The sequence below is a fragment of the Amborella trichopoda genome, chromosome 10 (assembly GCF_054954075.1).
Source record: "Amborella trichopoda isolate Santa Cruz 75 chromosome 10, AtrichopodaSantaCruz75HAP2 v2.0, whole genome shotgun sequence".
Taxonomy (NCBI): Eukaryota; Viridiplantae; Streptophyta; class Magnoliopsida; order Amborellales; family Amborellaceae; genus Amborella; species Amborella trichopoda.
In genome coordinates this window covers 37,867,771-37,895,052 of record NC_142345.1, presented here as the reverse complement: position 1 = coordinate 37,895,052, position 27,282 = coordinate 37,867,771, and the positions used below count along the sequence as shown (strand labels likewise).

The following is a 27,282-nucleotide window of genomic DNA, read 5'->3' as shown; positions in this document are numbered from 1 at the left end:
TAGGCAGTCCTTCCTTAAGGCTTCGATGTGGGATAATTCCCATCGGCAGGCATGCGAAATCATTAAAGTATTATCACAACCCCGCCCCTGGCCCCTGCTGTACTTGTCGAAGGGCAACAGAGTGCGGGATCGTGATCTAGGGTAGCGAATGCCACTCAAGTGGGAGTGCGCCCAACGCCTTAGAAAAACGGTAATTAAAACAAAACACAAAGAAAACAAAACTTCCACAAACACACACATGTACAACAAAAGCTGGACAACCCAGTGCTCAGACTGTAAATACACTGTACATGACTTTCTAAAGAGTTCCGGGCATCAAAGGCCCCATTTCATTACATAACTTCCAGAATTAAACAAAAAGAGTAAGGCCAAGCTGCCATTCTGAAACATACAATGGACAGAACTTTAGCGAAATAACGTGGCTCCAACCACAAGTCGTGGTCTCCGTGCCACCTGTCCTCGACCTGCTGCTATCAATCTACAAGGATGGAAGTTAAATGAATGAGTTATAAAGCCCAGTAAGTAGATCTAGATGTCATATATTACAATTATATCTAACTATGTGTCGTGAATGATTCTTTTCAGGGATGAGCAATTAAATGCAGATATCATATGAATAAGCCATTTATCAAACATTTCCATCACGAGCTTCAAACTATAACTCAACAAGCATAATAAGCATAAGCAATATTTAGCAAGCATTAACCAACTCACTCGTAATTCGCCTACTCCTGAAGTAGAAGCTCTATCCATCAGGCTTTATCTATCAGGCCAAGCCAATTCTATTGCTCAGGACTTCTAACATCACTCAGGAGGGAAGATAATGACAAGTGGGGGAATCCACTTATAATACCTTCACACACACACACACACAATCATCCTAACTCCCATCCTATCATAGGAAGTTAGGGAAAAAATATTTCAACTGTTGGCGTAACGTTCTTATTAGATTAGACTCTTATCAGAGCATATTCTTGTCAAAACAGAGTCTTGTCATAACATATTATTATCGGAACAGATTCTTATCAGAGCAGATTCTTATCAAAATAGAATCTTGTAGGAGCACATTCTTATTAGAAAAGATTCTTATCAGAGCAGATTCTTATCACTACATAACGTGTGTCATATACACATATCATAACAGAACATATCTTACAACATGTTTTTATATCATAACAGAGCCCATCTCATTATCAAGCATTTTTACTACCACAGAGGATACCTTAATGCACACATATATGTCAAGAGCAAAATACAAGTCATAAAGCCCTTTTAAAAATATTTTCGAATTACTTTACTGGTTTGAGAAGTGAATATAGTCTACCTTTTCAAGCATAGTTTCTAGATCACAGAGAATTTTGGCATTGTTTCAAAACCCTTTTTGAAAGTAGACTCACTGATCTTTCAGTTAAAAGTGGTTTGGACTCATTTGGACATGATTTGGTAAGTAAATAGTTTAATACAAAAACATGTAACAGTTCTGAAATTTCCCTGCAATCACAACAGTGACACCTTAATAGAAAAAGGGACATAATTCTTAAACCAAAGAGAATTCCTGTATGGTTCCAAAACCATTTTTGAATTAGACTCACTGATCCTTCATTTAAAAGTGAGTTGGACTCATTTGGATATGATTTGATCAGTAAACAATTTAATACAAAAACATGTAACTGTTCTGAAATTTCCCTGCAATCACAACAGTAGTCTTCATAGAAAAAAAGACAATTCCTAAACCACGGAAAATTTTGGCATGGTTCCAAACTATTTTTGAAGTAGACTCACTGATATTTTATTTAAAAGTGGTTTGGACTTATTTGGTGGATATGATTTAGCCAGTAAAGAGTTTCATACAAAAAAATGTAAAGTTTCGAGAATTTCATATCACATATTTGGCATGTTCTAACAAAAGTCTCATAACTTGCCAATCACACGAGGGATTAATGTAAGGTCTTTTTCCTCTGAAAATATACTCAAAGAGGTATTTCCCCAAAAAATTTCATGGTTAGCAAAGTATTATCAATGCTTAAATAACTGCCCAATGGAGAGTCATAATTCTGGAAAACATAATGCATAAATAACTAAATTTCAGAAGCATGATTCTCCAAATACATTCATATTTCTACTCAATTTCATACTTAAACAATTAAATTGAACATGCATTCAAACTAAGCATGATATATGGATCTTGAATCTACTTACAGTACTACAAGGATTCCCAATGCACCCCAAAGGCCAAGCTCCAAGGATAGTTTGTGTCTTCAAGTTCTTAAGGCTAAGGGTTGGGCGTGAGAGAGAGAGAGCAAAGGCTTATGGAAGGTGAGAAGAGGGGTTTTATAATCATTAAAATGAAGATGTGGCAATATGCAAAAGCCATGTGTCACCACAAAGACATGCAGGTGCCACTTGGCACACTAGGCACATGCAAACAATCATGGGAGACCCTTGAGCTCGGCGGCACCACATTCTGCTACGCATGGCGGCACCCACAGAGACGACAACATCTCATGCACACGGCAATGTCTCCTGCTTCCTAATGCGCACGGTAGTCACTCACGTGCACAACATCACTCTCTCTCTTCTGGCGCACATGGTAGTGCCTTCTCATGTGCATGGTGGCACTCTCTCTTCTGGAGCGCACGGCAATTCCTTCTCACACGCACGGCGGCACTCTCTCTCTTTTGGCACGCACGGCAGTGCCTGCTCACGCGCACGATGGCACTCTCTCTTTTGGTGCGCACAGCAGTACCTTCTCATGTGCACGATGACACTCTCTCTCTTCTGGCATATACGGCAGTGCCTTCTCATGCACACGGCGGCACTCTCTTTCTCTCTTCTGATGCTCACGGCAGTGCCTTTTCTTCTGGCACGCACGGTAGTGCCTCACGTGCCGACAACTCACAGGCGCACTACTACAAGCAAGAAAGTCATGGTCCTTAAGTACAAACCACACCCTCTTACAAATTTGTTGTTATCTTACATGCAATGGGTCAGCACTCACCATAGCTAATAGGGTTGTTCTACATGATTGTGACCTCAATCTAATAAAGTTCGTGGTTTGTGTGGGTGATCTTTAGTCAACTAAAGTGATCCTTTGTCAATTCGGTTTACTTTTACATGAAGTTGATGTCCACAAGAATAATAATTTACAAAAATTAACATAGTTATATGAAATTATTGTTTGTTTATGTGAATAACTTAAATATAATTATGTTAAATTTATGTCAATATAATTATTTTTATATACATTAAAATTATTTTTAAATTATATAGAATTTTTTTCTAATATTTTTAAATTATTTTGATGTAATATTATATTTTATATTATAATTAATAGTTATAATACTATATTATAATGCTATATTATAATTACAAAACAGATCGGTGCCCCGGATCGGGCACTCCAAAAACCCATCATTTTTTTATTTTTCTTGTCAAAAAATAAATAAAAGGTAATACAACAAGTATTTTTTGTTATTTTCTTATTTTTCTCATAAAAAAATAACTAAAAAGTACTACAACAAGTATTTCTTGTCAAAAAAAAATAAAAGGTATTTCTTAATACAACAATTATTTATTGATATTTTCTTATTTTTCTCATCAAAAAAGTAAAAAGTAAAACAAGTATTTCTTGTCAAAAAATAAAATAAAAGGTAATACAACAAGGATCATATTTTTCTTGTCCATGTATGATTATATACTTTATCCATGATAATTCTATGATTTTTTTTTTTTTTGTGATGTAAATTTAATGGTTAACATAAGTTCATACAGGGAAAGAACATCTCAATATTCGTAAATTGACAAAAAAAATGAAACTTAATAACGTAGTACCCCCATTTCATATTGGATTCAGAAAAAACAACATTTATAATGAATTTTAATAATTTTTTTAGATTTTTTTTAAGGCTTAATCCGATCGATTCAGCCGATTCACTGTCCGAATCACTGATTCACCGATCTGGATGAGTTTTTTGGGTGTCTGATATGAGGCACCGATTAGTTTTTTAAACCACTGGTTGCAACCTTATAGAAACCACACCCTTTAAATATATTTCATATATTGTGACCCAAAAAATAGTTCTGGACCCACTGGGTCCAATTTTTGGACCCATATCTAAACCCAGATAAGGTTTACCTCTTGAGTACCGAGTTGGGTTCTGGTCCATTGCTACCCATATTCTAGCACTATCGGGCCCATGGAATTTTTTTTTTTTTTTTTTCTATTTTGATTTTTTTTTTTTTGGATACTGTAGCCTGCCTGGACGAGGCCAAGGCTTAAGCCAAGTCCTACTAAACCAGTCTGCCCCAGGCCTGACTGCATATGGGGACCAGGCTTTGCCCAGGTTTGACGTGTTGCAGGCCTTCGTAAATACATAATCTTCTCTCCGTCCCTCACGTACAAGATTAAAACTCCCCCCCCCCCTCTCACAAACGCACGATATAAAACTCCTCTCTCTCTCTCTCTCTCTCTCTCTCACTCTCATCGGCCTAGATGAAACTTTTGCAAGCCATTTGTATGACTAAAACACCAGCCTCTATCAACCTGCATGGCCATGCTACAAAAATCTACATCATCTATCACAATAAGCTTCCCACATGGAAGCCATCCATCACTCTCTCTATACCAACACCTTCCCTGTTCAACAACAGGGATCATCTTACAACTCTCTCTCTCAAGATGAACGAGTCCTTCATCCTGGAAGAAGAAAAAGAAGAAGGAGAAGAAGAGAGTGAAAATTCAGACCAGCCATTCAATTCAGACTTTCTGGGTTCCATGATAATGAGCTGTACCAGCAAAAAAAACCTTTCTCATGGCATGTGCATCCATGGCTACATAATAAAAAGTGGCTTCATGAGAGAAACCTTCCTCTGCAACAATCTCATCAACATGTATGCAAAGTCTGCGAAGATCGATCATGCCCAGAAAGTATTTGAGAATACTACTCATCGCAACATTGTCTCTTGGACCACCATGATTTCAGGTTTCTTCCTCTCTTTCCCATCATGGCCTCTTTAGAGAGAGACAATTGGCTTTAGATAGAAGAAACTGTCTTAGAGAGAGAAGGTACTAGTTTTACAGAGATAAAGTCTAAGAGAAATTACTAGCATATTGAACCAAGAACATAAATTCCATCCTTTTCAGTCTAAACCTGAAACCAGGGAGTACTAATTTCAGGTTACGCAAGCATCCCCGACATGAAAAACATCGTTGAGCTCTTTATGCGAATGCATGTAGAAGAAGAAGCCATGGCTCCAAACCAGTTCACATTTGGTAGCATTCTCAAGGGTTGCACCATCTCAAGAAATCTCAAACTGGGCGGTGTGGTCCATGGAAGCTGTATCAAATTTGGGATTGATTTGGACCCATTTATAGCCACCACGCTTGTGGACATGTACGCGAAGCTCGGAAGAATCGAGTACTCACTCAAGATCTTCTCTCAAGCGCCAATCAAAGATGTGGTGAACTGGACGGCCATGATAGCAGGTTTGATCCATCATGGGCAAGAGGACATGGCTAAGAATCTCTTTCTCGACATGCTCCGATGTGGAGTCGAGCCTGTATCAGTTACATTTGTGAGCCTCGCAAAGATTTTCAATGAACCAAGAATGTTAAATGAGGCCAAGCAAGTTCATGGCCTCATTTTGAAGCATTGCATGGAGCTTGATGCTCTTTTGGGGAGTGCTCTCATAGCCATGTACGGCAAATGTGGGAGCATGGACGATGCATTTAGGCTTTCAACCAGGCTTCAAAGCAAGGATGTTATATCACACACCGCATTGCTTGTAGCATATGCACAAAATGGTTTTGACCATGATGCCATGATAATGTTCCATGGCATGATAGATGAGAACATGAAGATAGACTCTTTTGCTATCGCCGCTGTTCTTGGGGCTTGCTCTGGTCTCAAAGCCTCAAAAGCTGGTAAAGAACTCCATGCTTATGCAATAAGGAAAGGCTTCATATCAGATATCTCAGTTCGAAATTCCTTAATTACCATGTATGCGAAATGTGCTGAGGTTCAAAAGGCATCTACTATGTTTGATATGATGCATGTTCAGGATGTCATTTCCTGGACTGCCATGCTCGCATGCTATGTACAGAATGGGTATGGGGAAGAAGCTCTCATACATTTTCGCTGCATGATTCGAATGGGACTAAAACCTGATATGTTTAGCATAACTGGTGCATTGAGGGCATGTGCCACCATAGCCACCCATGGGTCAGGTGGCCAAATACATACATGGGCGATAAAAACAGGGCTCCAAATGAACATCTCAGTGGAGAATGCTCTTGTTACCATGTATGCTAAATGTGGATGCATACACGATTCATATGGGCTATTCGAATGCATGCCCCATAAGGACATTGTCACATGGAATGCCATAATTGCAGGGTTTTCGCAACATGGGTTTGGAAAAGAGGCTCTTGCCCTTTTCAGGCATATGAAATATCAAGGCTTCCAACCTGATGACTTCACCTTCCTTGCAGTCATAGTGGCATGTAGCCATGCCGGCCTTGTTAATGATGGCATCAGGTACTTCAAATCCATGCATGAGACGTACGAGCTTGAGCCCAAAATGGAGCATTATGCATGCATGGTTGACTTATTCGGTCGAGCTGGAAGGCTCAATGATGCAAAGAAATTCATAGATTCTATGCCTATTGAGCCCGAATTGCCTGTATGGGAAGCCTTGCTTGCAGCCTGTAAAATACATGGTGATATAAGGCTTGGTAAATTAGCAGCTGTAAAAATATTAAGGCTTAGACCAGAGCAACCTTCAACTTATGCTCTTCTCTCTAACATTTATGCATCATTGGGTGAATGGGATAAAAAAGCAGAGGTTCTAACCATGATGAAAGATCAAGGAGTAAAAAAGGAACCTTCAAGAAGTTGGATTGAGATTAGAGGCATAGTCCATGGATTTGCGATAGAGGATAAGTCCCATCCTCAAACACCACAAGTGTATTCAAAGCTTGAGGAGCTCAAGATCAAGATGGAGGAAATGGGTTATGTGGCAGATACAAATTTTGTTCTTCATGATATTGAACAAGAGCAAAAGGAGTATTCGCTTCTCCATCATAGTGAGAAGTTAGCAGTGGCCTTCGGTCTTATTAGCACTGCAAAAGGGTCACCTCTCCGGATCATGAAGAATCTTAGGGTTTGTGGGGATTGTCATACTGCGATGAAACTGATTTCAAAGATTGAGGATCGAGTGATTGTGTTAAGGGACACAAATAGATTCCATCATTTTGTTCACGGGGTATGTTCCTGCCAAGATTACTGGTAACCCAAAATAAGAACAGGGTAAAAAGGTTGGCCCTCTGGGGCAGGATTCTGACAGTCGACCAACTCCAAAAAAGAGGGTTCCAGTTACCAAATAGATGTGTGATATGCTTCTCGGACGAAGAAACAATTGATCACCTACCTTTTCCTACACTGCCCGGTGGCGTCACACCTTTGGAAATACATTCTATCTTTGTTCAACTGGGTATGGGTTACCCCTCATTCGCGACCTGATCTCTTTAAGTTATCGTGCTTTTTACTTGGCCCAAAGCCGGAGTGCTCCTTTGGAAAGCTACGGTGGTGGCAACCATTTGGTCCCTATGGAAGGAACGCAACAATAGGATCTTCCAAGGGACCTACGCCCCAAACCACAAGATCTTGGGGATGATTAAAGGCTTGGTTATTTTCTGGGCCTCCAACGATAAACACTTCAAAGGGATGGTGGCTCACAATTTTCACCTTAATTGGACTAAAGTCCTCTTTTTCAAGCCCCGCAAGATCCTCCGTTCTGTCCTTTGGAGACAACCAGAGAGGGGCTCTATCAAGCTCAACTTCGACGGTTCCTCTTTGGGCAACCCTGGCCCGGCTGGGGTTAGCGGCATATTCCGAAATCACGCCGGTATCACCGCCGTTCAACATTGAAGGGGATTCAAAGAATGTTATCTACTGGGCGTCTCACTTAGCACAACCCCTTTGGGGACTTTAGCACATATTTGACGAAATTCACATTCTCTGCAGGGGTACATAGGTCTCTTGGCTCGTATCTGGAGGGAGGCCAACCGCACAGCTGACGATCTTGCTAAAATGGGTGCAGCCATGGAGTAACTGGACGCCTCTAGTCTGGTGCAGTTTTTGGTTTTCATTTATCAAGTAATGGTTGTGGTTTATGTTTGCTGTTTTTTTCTTTTTCTTTTGTCTCCCCTCTCGGTGACCAGCCCTCTTGGGCATTTTTTGTACTTGTACTCTCTTCAACATCAACACAATGTTAATTACTCTCTCTCAAAAAACAAAAGGCCCACTTTCGGATATAATGTAACCAACCATATCATTTTCTGTTTTTTTGTTTTTTAACTGCATTCTTTTATTGATATTACAAAAAATGGAAGTGAACATATCATACCTCAATTGGGATGTAAAGTACATATGCTTCAAAAGCATTAATATGATCCAGATTGTGGAACAGGTTCCATAGGTGTTCTGTAATTGCTTGGCACTTGTTCTGTAATCAGGTGTTGCAAGGATGAAGCTTCCGAGAATAGCTAGTTCCTTTAAAGATGCTTTTGTCCCTTGAGCTCTTGTCCCTGGAATGCCATGGCTGCTCTTTCCTGGTTATTGGGCTTCCACGATATGATTCATCCCAAAGTGATAGCATCATTATTTGGTCATGATATCCATGGTTTTCTGAACCATCTCTGATTCAAAAAACGCACAACTAATGCTGGAAAGCTATTTCTCACTTTAGTATTGAAAATCCCAGAACCTTGTGTACGCATGAACACAAACACAAATCACAGATATGAGATGTTTAGTTGTGGATAGGTTGATCATCCACATTCATAGAGAGAAACTAGAACTGGCTTGTACCCTGCCACTGTCATCTGAGCATATAGTGAATCCAACACTTTGCAAATCTCTATTATTCGTGGGTGCCAGGCATCATCAACAGAGAAGACATGGACATGGTCTCTAACCTCTACCCAACTGTATCCGGGTTGCTTATGCGCTCCTCTCTCTCTCATCAACTTTCTGATCCTCTCTACCTCACCCCACCTACCAGCTGCCGCATTCATGTTTGATAACAACACATAATTTGAAGTCTTATATGGCTCCAACTCAAAAAGTTTCTCAGCTGCTAATGTTCCAAGATCCAAATTACCATGAACCCTAGAGGCCCCAAGCAAAGCACCCCAAGTACCTGCATTTGGTTCTATCTTCATGCTCTTAATGAGCATATAAGCCTCCTCTAACCTCCCTGATCGACCAAGCAAATCTACCATACAAGCATAGTGCTCGGCTATAGGCTTCACTGAATTATAATCTCTCATCATGCCATTAAACAATTGTAACCCACGATCAATCAAGCCTGAGTGGCTACAAGCTGAAAGCACACCCACAAATGTGATCTCATCAGGAGCTATGCTTGCTTCCTTTTGCATCCTCTCAAAGAGCTTGATTGCATCTTCTCCAAGGCCATGTGATGCATAGCCTGCAATCAATGAATTCCATGAGACTGCATCCATTTCAACCATCTCTCGGAATGCTTGTTCTGCACAAGAAACCTTTCCACATTTTGCATACATGGCTATGAGAGCATTGCCTACAAAGAGATCAGGGAAATATCCACTTTTGATAATTAGTCCATGCACTTGTTTCCCACACTGGAGTGCCGCTAGTCCAGAGCATGCACTGAGAACACTGGCATAGGTCGCACACTCTAGCTTCTCATGCAACCTCAGCATTGACACAAAGTAATTTAAAGCTTCTATGTATAGCCCATTTTGAGTGCACCCTGAAATCACAGAGTTCCAAGAGACCACATTTTTCTCTCTCATCTCTTCGAACATCTTTTGAGCCTTTTGCATGTTGCCGATTTGAGAGTACCCTGTTATCATGGTGTTCCAAGAGACCACATCCCTATGAATCATGGTTTTGAATATACACTCTGCTTCATCCATTCTCCCACATTGTGCATAACCAGAGATCATGGTGTTGTAACAGACAACATCAGGAGAGCTTATACAGTCAAATAGATGGCGAGCTTCTTCAATTCTGGCATTTTGTACATACCCCACCATCATGGCGGTCTCTGCAACCACGCTCTTACAAGGCATTCTCTCTAGCAAAGTTCTTGCCTTTACAAGACTACCCACCTGAACAAAACCATTTATTATAGAAGCCCAAGAGAGAGAATTACGCTCCGGCATCTTAGAGAATATCTCATAGGCATCATCTATCATAGAATTATGAACATAACCTGCAATCATAGCATTCCAAGCCACAAGATTACGCTCGGGCATTGTTTCAAAGAGCTCGTGAGCCTTTTCAGTATCCCCAGCTTGTGCATAACCGGTAAGGAGGGTGACCCATGAGACCACGCTCCGGTGTGGCATCTTATCAAAGAGCTCGTGAGCTTTGTCCATACTTCCCTCCCTAACCAATGCATTGAGTACCAAATTCCATGAAACTCCATCTTTTTGGGGCATCTTTTCAAAGAGAAAGAGAGCCTCTTTGGCCTCCCCATATCGCGAATATCCCGAAAGCATTGTGTTCCATGAGAAAACATCCTTTTGAGGCATGGTATCAAAAAGCTCTCGAGCTTCTGTGAGCCTGCCATTTCTAGCATAGCCAGAGACCATGGCATTCCATAAAGGAATGTCGTGATTTGGGGCCATCACAAAAAGCTTCTTAGCCATACCCAGTTGGCCATTATTAGCATAGCCTGTGATCATCAAAGTCCATGTGTATGCGTCTCTCATGGGCATGGCATCGAAGAGAGAGGACGCCTCTTTGACATGGCCATGATTCATGTATCCTGATAACATGGCATTCCATGATACGATGTTGCGTGATGGCATACGAACAAAGAGGCTGCGAGCATCAGACAGTTTGCCACTCTTAGAGTATGCAGATATCATTGCATTCCATGTAACCGTGTTTTTGTGGGTCATTTTTTCAAATAATGCGACTGCATCCCTTAGCCTGCCGGCTTTGGTATAATTGGTGATCTTCAGGTTTTGAGAGAAGAGGAAGCTCCCCCCACCTGCTGCCACTCTCAGTTGATGGGCCGCCATTGGGGTTTATCTTTTTTGTTTAGGCAAAAACGTTAGGAGTTGTCTCTCTTAATTGTGCCTTCCTGAGGAGAACAGAGAAGGTTCGACTCATTGGCAATGTTTCTCTCTCTTTACTGTTTACTGTTTACTGTATTACTAAATACCAGGACTCGTTATGGTTTCCCTTATATTTAATCAAGAGGAACTCAAGACAGCCCAAACTCCTAAATAACAGAGAGAGAGAGAGATGCATGTACTGATAGACCACGAAAGAATGACTTAAAAGAACCCAAATGTTTAAATGAGAGAGAGAGGCGCCAAATTCTAGAGAGAGATAGAGATGAATGTACTGCTATATTCCAGGACCAACTGAAACAGTGATAAGAACCTACAGCGAGAAGAACCCAAAGTAAGAGAGAAACCAAAATCTTGACAGGTTATAAACTATGGGGTGTCTATAGAGAACCAATTGACTTAAAATGCAAGACCGCGAGATAGAGAGAATCCACAATGCCTCCTGATAAATAAGAGAGAACCCAGATGCACTTGCCAATATTCCAAGGCCAGGATCAGCAAACTCGACTCAACATCCCCAAAAGACCTGCCACTCATATTCCATGGACTCTCCCTCTACCGCCCCCGCCCCAACTGCCTCGACTCTTACACTCTCTCATTCTTTTTCTACCAAACCCTCCACTCTCTCTCAAGCAGGCAAGGCAGGCCCACGCCCTCTTCACAGTCTCTGGCCTCCATCGCTTAGTCTCCGCAGCTGCTCGCTTGATCACCATTTACTCTCTCTGCAACGACCTCCACTCTTCGAGCCTCCTCTTCTTCAACCACCCCACAAAAAACACATTCCTCTTTAACACAATTATTCGAGCTCATACCAATGGTAATCAGCCAACCCAAGCTTTCTCTCTCTACAACGAAGCAATCCGAAGAGGCCTAAAACCAGATGATCACACTTTTCCTTTCCTCCTTAAGGCCTGTGCTGACTCTTTCTCTCTCCAAAAGGGTAGAGAGATCCATGGTTCCATTACAAAACTTGGGTTCAATTCAGATGTTTATGTAGGAAATACGCTTTTGGCCTTTTACTCGAGCTTGGGCAATGTTAGAGAAGCACTACAAGTCTTTGATGAAATGACTCTAAAAGATATTGTTTCTTGGAACACCATTATTCGTGGTTATGCTCAAAATGGTCATGGCCATGAGGCTCTTCAAATGTTCTCAGAATTGCAAGGGACAAGCCTGAGGCCTAATGAAGTTACAGTGGTTAGTGTCCTTCCTGTTTGTGCTTTGCTTGAGGATTTACAAATGGGTATAAAAATACATGAATTTGTAATGGGTTCAGGCTTGGATTCACAGTTAAATGTATGTAATGCTCTTGTTGATATGTATGCTAAATGTGGAGACACTGTAGCTGCTTATAATTTATTGGGTTCCAATGCTGAGAGAAATGTTATCACATGGAACTCTATCATCTCTGGTTTTGCTCAAACGGGCCTTGCAATTGAGGCACTGCAAATGTTCAGAGAGATGATACTTGATGGCCAAAAACCCAACTCAATAACAGTTACTAGCTTGCTTCCATCATTGGCTCAATTGCGTTTTCTGCCTTTGGCAAAGGAATCCCATGCTTTTAGCCTGAGAATTGGTGCTGAAACCGATATTTTTGTGGTGAATTCTCTTATTGATATGTACGCAAAATTGGGTTTCCCGGAAGAAGCTCGAATTTTGTTTGATGGGTTGGTTGTAAGGAATTTGGTATCTTGGAATGCTATTGTTGCAAATTGTGCACAAAACAGCTTAGAGGTGGAAGCGATGAGTCTTGTTCGAGAGATGCAGGCTAATGGAGAGTGCCCGAACTCTGTAACTCTAACAAATGTTCTCCCTGCCTGTTCACGATGGGCTTCCATAAAACATGGAAAGGAGATTCATGGCAAAGCGATTCGCTCAGGCTACAGCAGTGACATCTTTGTTTTCAATGCTGTAATGGACATGTATGTGAAATGTGGATACATAGGTCTAGCCAGACTAGTTTTTGATAAATCTGAAAGAGATTTAGTCTCCTTCAATATATTGATCATGGGTTATTCTCAGAGTTTCCATGCCTTAGAAGCTCTGCAATTGTTTTCTGAAATGGAGCTGGAAGCAGGCCTTAAACATGACACAGTTTCCTTCATGGGTGCCCTCTCTGCTTGTGCCAATCTGAGTGCCATTAAGCAAGGGAGAGAGATTCATGGCTGTGCAATAAGGAAATTCTTCGTATCTCATATCTTCGTGGCCAATTCTCTACTTGACATGTATACAAAAAGTGGGTGCATGGAAATGGCTAAGCGGCTTTTTGATAGAATCCCCGACAAAGACTTGGCAACATGGAATACGATGATATTGGGTTATGGAATGCAAGGAGAGTTTGAAGTTGCAGTTGATCTTTTTGATCAAATGGGAGTAGAAGGGATGGAATATGACTCTGTCTCTTTTGTTGCAGTCCTCTCAGCTTGCAGCCATGGTGGGATGGTAGATAGAGGTAGAGAATACTTCAATTTGTTGCAATCTTTTAACATAAGACCAACACAAATGCATTGTGCATGTATGGTGGACCTTCTCGGAAGAGCAGGCCTGATGCAAGAGGCTGTGGAATTTATAAAGGGAATTTCTTTTGAGCCAGATGCCAATGTGTGGGGTGCATTGTTAGGGGCTTCAAGGGTTCATGGAGATGTAGAAATGGGAGAATTGGCAGCGAAGCATTTGTTTCAGCTTAAGCCTGAGCACTCGGGTTATTATATTTTGTTATCTAATATGTATGCTGAATTGGGGAGGTGGGATGATGCAAAGAGAGTGAGAAAATTGATGAGGTCGAGAGGGGTGAAGAAGGATCCAGGGTGTAGCTGGATAGAGGTGGGTAATAGGTTGCATGCATTTCTAGTGGGACAAGATGCAGGTGAGGAGGAGAGGCTGATGGGATCTGGGTTATTAGAGTATGGTTAAACTATGTAAAAGGAGAATTTAATGTTATTTTAATTTTGATTTATGGAGACTGTTGTATATTACTAGTCTGAGGGGGAGAGATCTTGGGCTGAATAAGCTGGAGAACTAGTTTAAAAGGTTTTGAAAAAGCTGTTTCTTTCTATAACTGTTCGCAGAAGATCGTCTTCAAGATTTGTGGACCAACTTGGAAGATTTAGATGAGAGTCAGTTCGGCTCAAAAGGAATGTAGAAGCTTCATGGAAGAATCGGAAACGTGGATTAGGATTTCCTTGATTTACCCTTCATGAGAATTTGGAACCTGTGTAAGCGGTGGTGTTTCACCTTCAGCATTTGGTAGCTAACTCCTTAACAAATACTGGAACTCCAAGAGTATGAGAAATAAAGGACAAAGTAAAGGACCTTGGTTCATGGTTAATTTTCATATATATTCCTTTTGCAATGCTAAGTGACAATATAAGTTTCATTCATTGATTATTTTATTTTCATTAAATCTTCTAGGAAAAGAGATTTTTAGAAAGCAGTTCCACGTCTATTGAGTGATGGCCACGAGCCTAAGGATCTTAATAGGTCCATTTATGATCAAAGGGAATAGCTCACAATATTTACATCCTGTTGACTTTTCATCTTTCTGACAGTTATCCAGTTATTAAACTGCAAATATTACATACCCCCTCCTTCATTATTTACATTCATAAGAAAGATGAGAAGTCAAGAGGATGGTATTTTTTGTAACTACCTGCATTTTTGTCAGCTTCCTCAATTATTTTGTTTCACAGTGGATATATAGCATTTTTTGTAACTAACTCACCACCTTGGTGATTTTTGTATACTCCCTCTTTTGGGGGCTATGTTTTCTACTGTCTTTCTTCCCCTTAATATAAGTCAAATTTTCTCAAAAAAAGAAAAAGAAAAAAAAAGAATGAAACGATTTTTTAATTTTAAACAGAATTCAAAGGTTCCATTGCTAAACATTACATTAGTTTGTGTCCAACCAGAGCTGCATGGAGATAATATCAATGATAAGATTCAAGATGAAGAAATGAGCTTTTTTTTTGAGAAAAGGTTAACTTAAAGATGAAGAAGTGAGTTGTTTTCATGAAATTACGATGTTGATTAGTCATAGTGGATGGAAGGCTCGCAAAGAAGCCATACATCAATCTTTAAAGGCCCTACCATATTTCACGAACATACTTCCAGAAACATATAACTAAAACACAAAAAGAAAAAGGAGAAACTAGGTTAGGATGCAGTATCTATTTATGTATTTTTATCTATGTGGAACCATCAAGTCCTTACCACCAAATTCAGTATTGATAGGTTATTAGCAAATCATTTAGTGCCATTTGAAGATTTGTTGAAAATTTATAATTGCTACAATGTGAACACAGCCAACAAAGATAAGGCCACCTCTGATTTTGTTGCAGCCACTTACAAGAATCAGATGGCTTTCAAAGCAGTCCGCTGAGTATATTGACACAATTTATTCCTCTTAGCTCATCTTCTGTTGCTGATGCAGATGGCTAATCCTTTATCCATTCCTCAAATTCCCCCATTAAATAGGTAATCAACAACCACCATCTTTATCTGATCAAGATGAGGCATCTCAACATTCAAAACTTTTTAAGTCAAAATGCCCAATTCATTCTGCAATATTATTCTTCCAATAATTTTGATATCAACTGCAAGTTATCTGGGTTAGCAGCATGACAATAACCAAATATTCTTGCACTTTACAAGTAAGATTCAACTTGTAGATGTTTCACGGTATTTTACATTACTCTATCCTGGTGAAATAGCATTTCTAATTTGCTACAACCTCAAAGATTGGATCAACACTCGGCAACCATTCTCTTAAGGTTTGGCCTCCACTTTCGAATGTTATTCTCTTATTCATAAAATCCAACCTTGAATTTTCAGTAAAAGTCCCATAGCCCAAGATTATGTTGAAGAATACTTTCTTTACTTTTTCATTATTGGGTGCGTAGTTCTTTTATCATTTCCAAAGTTTCAACTGGATCCTTGAGAAGCATCACCATGCATCCCTGCAAGAACATTCCCCATTACTGAAATGGTGAAACCTATTGGAGTCCCTCAAAATGATAGAACGATTAGAGACACGTGATACCAACTTTATGAACAAATGGCAATCACCACATACACGAATGTTCTTCATTATCCTTATTGGTATCCCATGAGGCTTGCTGATCAACCCAAATGCGAGGGCCAGCTTCTCGCTATGGTAGCATATTGATTCAAGCTTCTCTCTCTCCCCCACATCTTGTAAAACAAAGTTCGTATCATGAACATAACCAGCTTCCCTCAATTCCTCAACCAGCCTTCTCAATTCTCTATAAATCATTTGGGTTTGTGGATGGGTCCTATCCTCTGCCAAGAAAGTGTGAACCTGGTTATTGATCTCGATTGAGCTATAAGCTGGAGATTTCTTCACATTCCTATCCTTCATAAGCTTCCTTATAGAGGCAACATCACCCCATCTCTCACATGCTGCATACATGTTTGATAACATTATGTAAGGCCCTGAATCTTGGGGATTTAGCTCAAATATATGCCTTGCTGCAACTTCTGCAAGCTCGATATTGCCATTAATCTTGCAAATTGAAAGCAAAGTAGACCAAATTATGTAATTGGGTTTGTTGGGCATGCTCATAATTAACTCCATTGCTTGCTCAAGCTTGCCAAAATGACCGAGAAGGTTGATTATACAAGCATAGTGATCAGGGCTCGGCGCCATGCCATGTAATTCACTAATTGAATGGAAGTACCTGAGCCCTTCATCGAGCAAGCTTTCATGACCGCAAGCTGAGAGCACACCAACAAAGGTAATATCATCGGGTTTTATTTGAGACTGTAACATCTTCTCATAAAGCACTATGGCATCCATGTCTCGCCCATTCTGAGCAAAACCTGTGATCATTGCATTCCAAGACACCACATTTCGAACGAGCATTAATTCGAACAAAACCCATGAATCCCCAACCTCTCCACACTTGGCATACATATTCAGAAGCGCACTTGACACAAGCAAATCTGATTGAAACCCGATTGCCATGGCTTGAGCATGGATTGCCTTACCGATCTCTACACATGCCAATCCAGCACAAGCACTAACTACACTAGATAGAGTGAAGCTATCCGGCCTAACACTTGAACCCAACATCTTAACAAAGAGTTTCAAAGCCTGACCATAAAGCCCATTCTGCACATAACCCGATATCATTGCAGTCCAAGACACCCCATCCCTCTCATTCTCAGTCATCCCATCAAACAAGTCGCTAGCCTCCATGACAAATCCAAGTCTCAAATATGCCGTAAGAGCACTAGACAAAGTGATAGCATCTGGCTGAACTCTATATTTCTTCATTTCAAGAAACACATTGAGAGACTCCCTGGGTAGAGAGTTTTTCAAATAAGCAGCAATCATGGCATTCCAAGAAACCACATTTCTTTGAGGCATTTCATCGAAAATTTGACGAGCCGCTTTAATGCCACCGCACTTTGCATACATCCCAAGAAGGGCATTAAGAACGAATGGGTTCATCGGGGCCAAGCCGTGAACGAGCCTTGCATGCACCTGGCGACCGAGCCATGGGTTCGAAAGGCTCGAGCACGCGCTAAGTGCTTGAACATGGGCCCGCGCACATGGCTTGGGCATGTCGATGAAGCATTGAAAGGCCTCCTCAAAGTGGCCGTGAGAGATAAGAGAAGCCATGGTGGAGTTGCAGGGAAGTTGGGTTCTTTGGACCGTTTCACCGAGGAGTTGGCGTGCAAGGCGTGTGGTGGCTCGCCTTGTAAACATGAGTTGGGGTTTTCTTGATTTGGGTTTGTTTTAATGGCGGCCAACATAGCATTTTTGGATTAGTTGCAGAGATCTTTGGGACTTGTGTGCGTTTGGTGCGGAGACAGAGAAGGATTTGAAGTTGAGCTAGTTGCCGTGTTTTGCATGTGTAATAGCAAAACAGAAAGCTACCTCCATGTCCTCTCATGGCTAATTCGTTGCTCTGCTTCCATTACACCACCCAAGAGCGCATGAAAAACGCTCCCGCGGGAGCGTGCTGTACACTTATTCCATCGGGTGAAAGTGGCACATGCGAGGGCTTTTCTTTCTAAATCGTGAGTTTTTAGATCCACTTGATAATTACCATTATTATTTTTGAGAAAAAGAAGAAAATCGGATTTTGAGTTTTTCAAGACTTACATCTTTTTTCCCCAAAATTGAACGGTCTCAATTTAATCTTGAGATATTATTTTTTAAGGTAATATATATAGTATAATTTAGAAATTGTTCTTTTTGGACCAGTCAATTGGTTGAAGAGGTTACATTTCAAATTTGAGGTCGGGAAAATATTTCTTAAATGGGTTTTCATCGAGGTAGTAAATAGACAAAATGCTGGTTATATTAAATTTGACACGGATTTATAGAAAAGTCAAGTCCTACACCCATGTAATAATTTTACTAGAGATCCGTACCAACTTTAATGGTGATCCTTTGAGGTCCTACACACATGGGTGTAAGAGGATCCTATAGGATCATTACTCATTATATAAATAATGAAGTACTTTATATAAGATGTCATTCTCATATCATAGAAGTAAGGCACACTACTTGAAAAGGTTGAGTCGATGCTGAAAATTCCTTCAATCGATGTTGAGATGGATGAATGCAGTAGATATGAGGTTATTAAGATGGATGAGTGACAAGACAAGAATGGCTAATATTCGAAACGAAACCATTCAAGATAATTTAGGTATGGCACCACTTAGCGATAAAATGAGAAAGAGTTGACTTAGGTGGGCTGGCTATGTATGGTACCGACCAAGTACAACACTTGTTATAAGGTTCGAGTTAGTTCAAATGGAATGACTTAAAAAGGCAAGGGGTAGACCCAAAAAGACGTGGTTGGAAGTAGTTTAAAAAGATATTGGGACTTATGGCCCCACAAGCTCATTGCCCACAATCTATGGTAGGGACTCATGCTCGGCTTATCAAAACGATCTAATATATGGCTCTAGACTCTCAGGTTACAGTAGGTTACTGGCGCACTCTTATGAGATGGGCTCATGCGGAGGTCCTCTCTACGCACATGTATATTTTTCTTTCAAGCGAATCATCTATGAAAGAGTTGATTTCCATTTACGACTTTATATGCACATATTATGAGATGATTCGATATCAAGGATTTTGCATATGGTATCTGAAAACCTAACATTCTCATACATGGCCATTGCTCTTAATTACTCGAGGTTTTATCATATTCTAGGTTTTTCGGTGTGCTGGCTAACATGCTGTCATGAGATACTAAACAATCCGACCTTGACAATGGATAACAGTCAACCCTCTCCATACATTCTTCTCACGCTCAAGTCTTGTGACATAGGGTTTTTTTACTCATAGTCATATTTTACAAGATCCTAAAGTTATATCGCTCTCGTTAACTCCCAGTGCACAGAAGAGCTTCCAACGGACTCATCACGGATAAAAAATATAAAAAATGGATGGCTTCTTTCTTTCTACTTATTTATGCATAACAAAGCATGGGCTATGAATTATTGCTATGTAGGGTTTAACCCGAGACCGTGCATGTCTAGTAATACAAGTACCGGACGATGAAAACAGAAACCGTCGGTGCAAATTTAATAAAACAAACATTAATGCAATGTGTGTTTCATTTGTACGATCTCCAAGGTGTAAACCTTTTACTGTCTATTTCAAAATTTTAAATATATTTTTCTTGTTCTAATTATCATAATTGTTTCTTCCGCATCAATTATGAGCAAAGAACATGGGCTAGGTAAGTTAGCCATTTGTGACAAAATTTGGAAGGTCTATATAGTTTGCAAGTCAGATAGAAAACCTAATTTATTCAAGAGTTGTTTTTAGGGTCATAGAGTCGCCCTAGAATGACATATATCCCATTCTTGTAATTATAATCCCAAATAAACTCTCAGGTGTATAAAAAGGTCATGTACACCATCCGTGTTAAAAGAAAATATTGTTGAATACCCTCCTTACACTTGTCATTTTCAAATTATAATATTTGATCTTCTTTTTTTTTCTTCTTATGACCCGTTCCAAAGCCTAAAAAAGGTGTTGCAATTACTCAAGTGGCTTAATAAGTGTCTTTAAAAGGGGAATGCGCAATTTTTTGCACAAGGTTTCAAAATTTGTCCATGTCCTTGTACGGCGGAGTTCTTGTAAACGAACTTGGGAAAGAAAGAGAGAAAAAAAAAACTTGCGAAAACAAAAGAGTATTGAAAAATATAGAATTTAAGTTTTTTTTAAAATTAATGTATAAATATTTTATATATAATTTTGATATTTTTTATGACGATTGCGAGTTTTTCTTGTAAGTTCCATTTATATTTTTCCATTTTTTGTGTTTTTTTTCTCATTGTTTCATAATTTTTCTAAATCTGTCTTTATATATTTTGAAAAAAATATAAAAAAGCCTCTTACAATATCACTAAAATGATCAAAATATTACAAATTACACTTTAATGTATCCTTATAAATTTATATATCAATCAGGTACGTCTTCAAAAGAATTGTTGAAGAATTTCCAAATTGAACCTATTCGGGTAAGGGAAGCTGAACAATTAGTGTTGTTTTCATAATCATACTTCAAGGAAGCCTTAACCAAATGATAATTGGGATAAAAGTATCGAAATACCCCTAGTTATTGCATCTTCCCAACATCAAACAAGGGTGATTTGAAAATTGATAATTATTTTCAATGATGTACCTAATTGACATCAAAATTTAAAAGCAAATCCTTGATATACTTTGTAATCTTTTGACTCCTTTAGTGATCTTTTAGCAGGTTTCAACCTGTTTTTTGACATTTTTCTGATATATTTTTAACATCTTGCTAGGACTGTTATTGTTGTTTGTAATTTACTTTGGTTTCTACTATATTTAACTTTTAACAAATTTCTTATAAATTTTTTTTTTTTGTTTTTTTTTTTTTGACAAGGTTAAAAACTTTTATTGATCGAGCGTTGACAAAGCATCAGATTACAAATTTGGAATCAAGACATTAGACACAGAAAAAGAGGACATAGAGGGTCCATGCTTGGCTAACTACATCATTGACATCACGGTAGACATTAGGCTTATAAACTACTCGGGTGAATTCACTCCCTTGGTTACTCAGCTTGGTTAGACCTCAATTCTACAACCCCGAGCTGAGTAAATGAACCTTATTTTACTGAGTAAAAATATTTAGTTGTTTTTTTTTTTTTAGTTGACAAAGGTTGAAAACTTTTATTGATAGAGTGCTAACAAAGCATCATATTACAAATTTGGAATCAAGACATTAGACACAAAAAAAGAGGGCATAGAGATTCCATGCTTGGCTAATCGATCAGCTACATCATTGACCTCACGGTAGACATTGAGCTTATAAACTACTCGGGTGAATTCACTCCCTTGGTTACTCAGCTCGGTTAGAGCTCAATTCTAGAACCCCGAGCTGAGTAAATGAACCTTGCTTCTTTGCCTCACAAATTTATGACAGGGCTTTTGGGTGCCTAAAGCTGCAGAATTATTATAGTATGGGTGTGGTTTGTATAGAGCCTAGGCTCTAAACAATCAAATTAGAGCACACATTCAAATAGTATCGAGAAATGTGGTTTCAATATTGAAAATCTTTTTGATAGCCTTAAATATATTTTCATATTTATTTATAAAATTTAAGGCTTCAAAAATTGTGTAGATCAACATATCCATGAAAACTTCAAAATTGATGGTCCAAAAATGTACTACAAAATACACTATTTTCAAAAATTGAAATCCATTTTTTTCTCGTGTCCATGTATCTTGATGTCGAGATGAACAATTTGAAGATATTTGAGCATCAAAACAACCTCTTCTAGTGAAATTTTGTAGTTAAAACTTTGAGATAGGCTTAAATATGATTGTTTAGAGCCTCGGCTCTATATAAATTTTTCCCTTTAGTATTGCCCTCTACTTCAATCTCCAAATGTTTTAAAGGCATGTTCCATTAAATGGAGCAACACATTCTTATTCATTGTCGTTGTAGCATTGATGTTCTCCCTCCTCTTTGGATTTGTAACGAAAAACGAGTTGAATCTTACCTCAATCCACCTTGTCGCTACGTTAAAGGTGAGAACTGTTTCCTTCCATATAAAAAGAAATAAAAAAGATATGTTCATCTGTTGGTCTCTTCCACACAAACTTCAAAGGGTTACGACTCTTCAGAATCAATCAAATGTAATATGTCAATGTCTAAGGGCACATTTAGTACACGTGAAAATACTTCTATGGAAGTATTTTTAAAGACATATTTGGTATGCGTGAAAATACTTCTGTGAAAATATTTCTTATGAAAAAACTCTTTATTTGATTAGGATGGGATTTTTTCCACCCCAATTGGCTACCAAATGGTATGAAAAAAACATACGAGGATTAATTGGTATGTAAAAACTCACACCTAATAACATAAGGGAGTTTTTTCATGTGAAAATATTTCATATGAAAAAACTCTTTATTTGATTAGGATGGGAGTTTTTTCATCCCAATTGGTTACAAATTGGTATGAAAAAAACTCATGAGGATTAATTGGTGTAAAAAAACCCACACTTAATAACATGAGAGTGTGAAAAAACCCACACTTAATAACATGAGAGAGTTTTTTCACGTGAAAATACTTTCACAGAAATATTTTCACTTATATTAAAATTGCCCTAAGTTGGGTGAGTTAGCTCGAGTTTTACAGCACTCAGGCAATTCAGTATAGTAGTCACAAGAGTGCTGTAGAGGTGCCTGGACTCTGAGTGTGGCACTACTATTTACCAGAACAGGGTTGCAGAAGATGAGTAACTCGACCAAATCTGATTCAAACCGGCTGAGTTTTAAGATACCGGGTAAGAAAAGAGTAGGTTTCCCAGGACTAGGACTACGTTTTTGAAAACCTTGAACTTGCTCATGCAGACCGATTGCCTGACTGCTCGAAAAACCCGAGAGCATTGTATAAAAAATTTGTCTGATAAGTGAAACCCCACAATGCAATCTCTCTTTGCTCGTCAATGGCTGAATTTCCCAAGTTCGATTACTAAAGGGGAGTTTTCGAGCCGCTAATGTTCTCCACCCCATTTGGAATAGCACAAGAGCAATTCTTGAGCAATGGTGGTGCTTCTCTCCCTACTATGCTAGCGTGAGAGAGAATCTCAAGCGGATATTGTAATTTTCAATCCATCAATAAAGTTATATTCAGATTTTTAGGCACATTCAGCATATATTCTGAACCTTTCGACCTTCTTTTTCTCTATCGTTAAACTTGTTTCCCTGCCATGACAGGGAGCCAAGAGCGCAATTCGTCAAACTTGTGATTCTCTCCCTCTCAATGTTTTAAAAGTTCAGGTGGATGGATCTTTTATTGGACCAGTTTGGATTAGCTTATTTGAATAGGCCGACTCTATAATTTCTTAAAAAAATAAAAAATTTAAAAATAATAAAAATTAAAAATGTTGTATAGCAACATCTTTCCTATGTTTCTTTGAAGTTAAAACTTTTAGTCTTCAAAAATTAAAAAGATACATAGGAAACATGGAGTATTTGATACATTAGTAGAGTTCATTCCATATTCCATCCGAGACGAGAATCGGCCGGTCACACTCTAATCTCGATCTGGATTGGCAATTTTTAAAATCCGCCTCCCTCACATGGTGATCCATTCACCATATATTATTCTTGTATGCCTAGTTATCCCTAGCAACTAGGGCATAAAAAAATGTCATCTGACGCTCATTTGTGAGCTTTTGCTGTTTCACCTAAAGTAGAATGTTCTTCTATCCTTTCTACATTTTACTGATAAATACATGATACCTAAGTTCTATGATATTTATTGTTTTCTTGGCAAGCCTACCTCCACCTGTATTAACAGTCTTCATTGCCATTCTAAAACAATATAGATCCTGAATGAAATGACAAACCAAATATCAGAATCACTCGGTTGATTTGCTCAATACAAGTTTAAGTGATTTTCAGAGAAATTTAAACAGAAGAACTCCCAAATAAATTATGCAATTTATTGAACATACAAATAAAATATGCAACTTACTGAACATTTGATTTGTTTATTCTTTTTTACCACGGTCATCATTCTTGGTAGGCTGACAACCCATATGACGGTTACTTGTGCCTACTTTACTCCCATATTATGTCAGTCTTCCAATGTAATAAATAACAAATATTCAAGCTCCATATAACCACTCAATAGTTATCATGGAATAGTAATAGAATATAAATCATACCTGATTGCCACAAAATAAATTAAACATAGAACATAGTGATAGTACTTCCATTTACATTAGTTATAGAACGTATACAAAGGTAACAAATGAGTGCTGGAATTCAAGCTCAGGAGGGATGGAGGGAATACAGCATGGTGGGAGGATGGATGATGCTGTAAAAGAATTACTGTGATCAAAACGGTGTAGAGGGCGGCCATAAATTGCTTTCTAAATATTTAAAGCCTTGCAAGGTCAAGAAAAACAACATGACTACCTATTATTTGCGAGAGCAGGCGACCCGTTTGATCTTATAGAAAATCGAAAGCACAGGGAGGATAGCGCCAATACAGTCTAATAGAATTTGAGGCTCTCAATCCATCTTGTTGCACGTTTCTTGTTTGGATATTCTTGAAGTGGGTAATAATGGAAGCCTTCCATTGCGAATCCTTTTCTCTCAAGACAAGCCATTAAGGGGCGCATACAGTGATGCATAGAGAAGAAGCGCAAAGAGTGATAGACAAATAGAGTGAAAATAAAGGACTTGAAGAAAAGAGAGAGAGAGAGAGAGAGTAGTGGAGTGCAAGAAGAAACTGATTAAGAGAGAGATGTTGAGATGTTACGAAGCCATGGGACTGCAAAAAGAACAAGTGAGAGAACAAAGCTTTTGCATAAAAGTAAGAGAGGGAGAGAGATGTTAGGAAGCCATGGGACTGCAAAAAGAACAAGGGAGAGAACAAAGCTTTTGCATAAAAGTAGTGACAGTGATGCTATCTATAACATGGAGAAAGAGAGGGAGGGAGGGAGGGAGAGGGGGGGGGACAGAGGAGCAGCTGGGTAGAGTGGAAAGGAGAAGAAGATTAATGTGTGTTTCTTGAGTAGTCGAAATCAACAACCCATTTCAAGAAAGGCAGGATTGGGGGAGAGGCCATTCGTCACAGATGCACAGTGTACAACCCCTGTAACATACAGCAGCAGACCTTGACTTCACCTTTGCCCTAATCATTTACAGAAAATACCAATTACATCCTTATTCTGATCACAGCCTGATAACGTCCCACATCAATGCCCATTTATTCTTATTCTAATCACATCGTGATGGCGTCCTTCTCGAGTTTGTTCCTTGCATCAACTTCATGCACTACGTCATATTTCCATTATGGGTGGGTAAACCAGGAAAGCTGTATGAACCCGGCCAACCTTGGCCCTCGCCCAGTCTTCGCCCTCGTAAGGCTGACTTAAGTAGTTTCATCGCCTTTTCAAATCATAGTCATCAAAACCCTTGTTTTTTTTTTAGTTAATTGGGGTTAGCTATATAAATCATGGTTTGTCACTGTATTTTATAAATAATTATATTCTTAGTGAGGCCATAAACCTTTATATGAACCCTTGTCAATTTTTCACCGCAACTGGGTGGCACTGCGGCGTGTCGCTTCTAAAGAGTTCCCTAGTTAACTCATGCTTATTTCTCACTGTACTCAATTCTCGGTACAACGTGTTGTTTCTAGAAAACGTCCTAGCATAAATAGATATTGTAAGTTTATGGTAAATGATAAGTTTTAGTAAAATTTTACATTGGTTGTCTATCTAACACAACTCAAAATATTTACCCAAACATGAGATGGATTAAGGGAAAGTTTAAAATCGTTACCTTTCTTAGACCTACCACAATTTGTAGCTCAGGCCCTATTTTGTGGGGCTGGGCCAACCCAATGCCAACCATAGAAAGCTATCCTATAAAGAAAGATAGCATACGAATCTTTTAACTCGTTTGCATCATAATTACCTCCACCTATTAAATGTAGAATTAGGCGGCGTGAGATGATCGCCGGGGATAGGCGATTTTTTTAGAAATATTTTATGACACATGTAGTAATTAGATTTTATGTGTAACTGCTATTAATGATTGTGACATTGTACGAAATATATTATGCCAATTTCATACCATTTTTTACGTGGTAATGGCAATTATCGCCCATATAATCATAGCAAATAAGGCATTGAATCAATAGTTTGATGGTGATTAAGGGAGAGCATGATATTTGATTCACACAATGCAATGTTTGCTTTAAACCCCAAACCAACGACAAGTTATGATGGCCCTCTTGACCGTATTGTTTCCACGATCACATTGATAAGTTACAACTTCACTTTGAAAAATGAAAAGAAGAAAAGAAAAGTGAAAAACAATTAATGAAAATGCATTTGGGGGAACATGATAACCATGACAGGACCCATGCAAATATGTTAGATGACACTACAGAGTTTCCACTCCCATTTTGCTTCCACTCACTTAACTGGTGCTGCAAATATCGAAGTATATGTAGAATAACCCGAGGGCTCTTTTAATCTGACGTGATGCACAACTGGAGGTACAACCTATGAGGGCTAGGTAGGCCTGCCAATGGTCAGAGCCTGCCCGCAGGCTTCCGGGCAGGCCCGCTAACGGGCTGCAAGCATGCCTCGGGCCAAGCCTCTGGTTAGCCCATTAATGTCTCGCTTAGGCCCAAATAAAACCCAGTCCGTCCCATTTAATATTACTTTTTTTTTAAAAAAATAAAAGCTTCATTGTACAAAATTTTAATGTGTATAGTAAGGTAAATATATATATATATGTATTAAAATATTTTTTAAAAATTTAAACCATTCTCTCTCTAGAAACACAATATCTCTTCTCTATCTAAAAACCAATTCTCTTTTTCTAAAAATCCCCCTTGATATTCAATCTCTCTCTAAAAACCCAATTTTTTTCTAAACTTTACTATTTTTCTCTCTAAAAACCAAATCTCTCTCTAAAAACCCAATTTCTTTCTAAAACTCACTCCTCTAAAAACCAAATATCTCTCTGCTTATAAAAACCCAATATGTCTTCTCTACTTCTCTTTCCATCTCTAAAAACTCTCTCTAAAAAGCCAATATCCCATTCTCTCTCGAAAAAACCCTCTAAAAAAAGTGAATTCAATTTG

General features: G+C 38.9%; 4 protein-coding genes across 5 annotated transcripts; 2 read left to right on the top strand and 2 right to left on the bottom strand.

Annotated features, from left to right (window-relative positions):
• Nucleotides 1–222: 222 nt before the first annotated feature.
• Nucleotides 223–11,410, bottom strand: LOC105420143 (uncharacterized). 2 transcript variants are annotated; one of them, XR_016042976.1, is made up of 2 exons: nucleotides 2,200–2,865; nucleotides 223–478 (listed from the first exon to the last, which is right to left on the bottom strand). XR_016042976.1 is itself a non-coding variant. In XM_020663228.2 (2 exons), exon 1 carries the CDS (start codon nucleotides 11,075–11,077, stop codon nucleotides 8,831–8,833), a length of 2,247 nt encoding a protein of 748 aa, XP_020518887.2. In that variant the 5' UTR covers nucleotides 11,078–11,410; the 3' UTR covers nucleotides 223–478; nucleotides 8,407–8,830. The 2 variants fall into 2 exon arrangements, 1 of the variants encoding a protein (XP_020518887.2); XM_020663228.2 differs by lacking the exon at nucleotides 2,200–2,865 and adding an exon at nucleotides 8,407–11,410.
• On the top strand, nucleotides 4,282–8,298 carry LOC105420142 (pentatricopeptide repeat-containing protein At1g11290, chloroplastic). The gene is made up of 2 exons (XM_020663226.2): nucleotides 4,282–4,982; nucleotides 5,177–8,298. The coding sequence occupies exons 1-2, from the start codon at nucleotides 4,493–4,495 to the stop codon at nucleotides 7,288–7,290; spliced, it is 2,604 nt and encodes an 867-aa protein (XP_020518885.2). The 5' UTR covers nucleotides 4,282–4,492; the 3' UTR covers nucleotides 7,291–8,298.
• Nucleotides 11,411–11,596: 186 nt separating the features above from the next.
• On the top strand, nucleotides 11,597–14,462 carry LOC110006705 (pentatricopeptide repeat-containing protein At3g57430, chloroplastic-like). Its single transcript, XM_020663227.2, has one exon. It carries the CDS (start codon nucleotides 11,597–11,599, stop codon nucleotides 14,045–14,047), a length of 2,451 nt encoding a protein of 816 aa, XP_020518886.1. The 3' UTR covers nucleotides 14,048–14,462.
• Nucleotides 14,463–15,342: 880 nt separating this feature from the next.
• Nucleotides 15,343–18,297, bottom strand: LOC110006701 (pentatricopeptide repeat-containing protein At2g03880, mitochondrial). Its single transcript, XM_020663193.2, has one exon. The coding sequence runs from the start codon at nucleotides 17,862–17,864 to the stop codon at nucleotides 16,077–16,079; it is 1,788 nt and encodes a 595-aa protein (XP_020518852.2). The 5' UTR covers nucleotides 17,865–18,297; the 3' UTR covers nucleotides 15,343–16,076.
• Nucleotides 18,298–27,282: the final 8,985 nt, after the last annotated feature.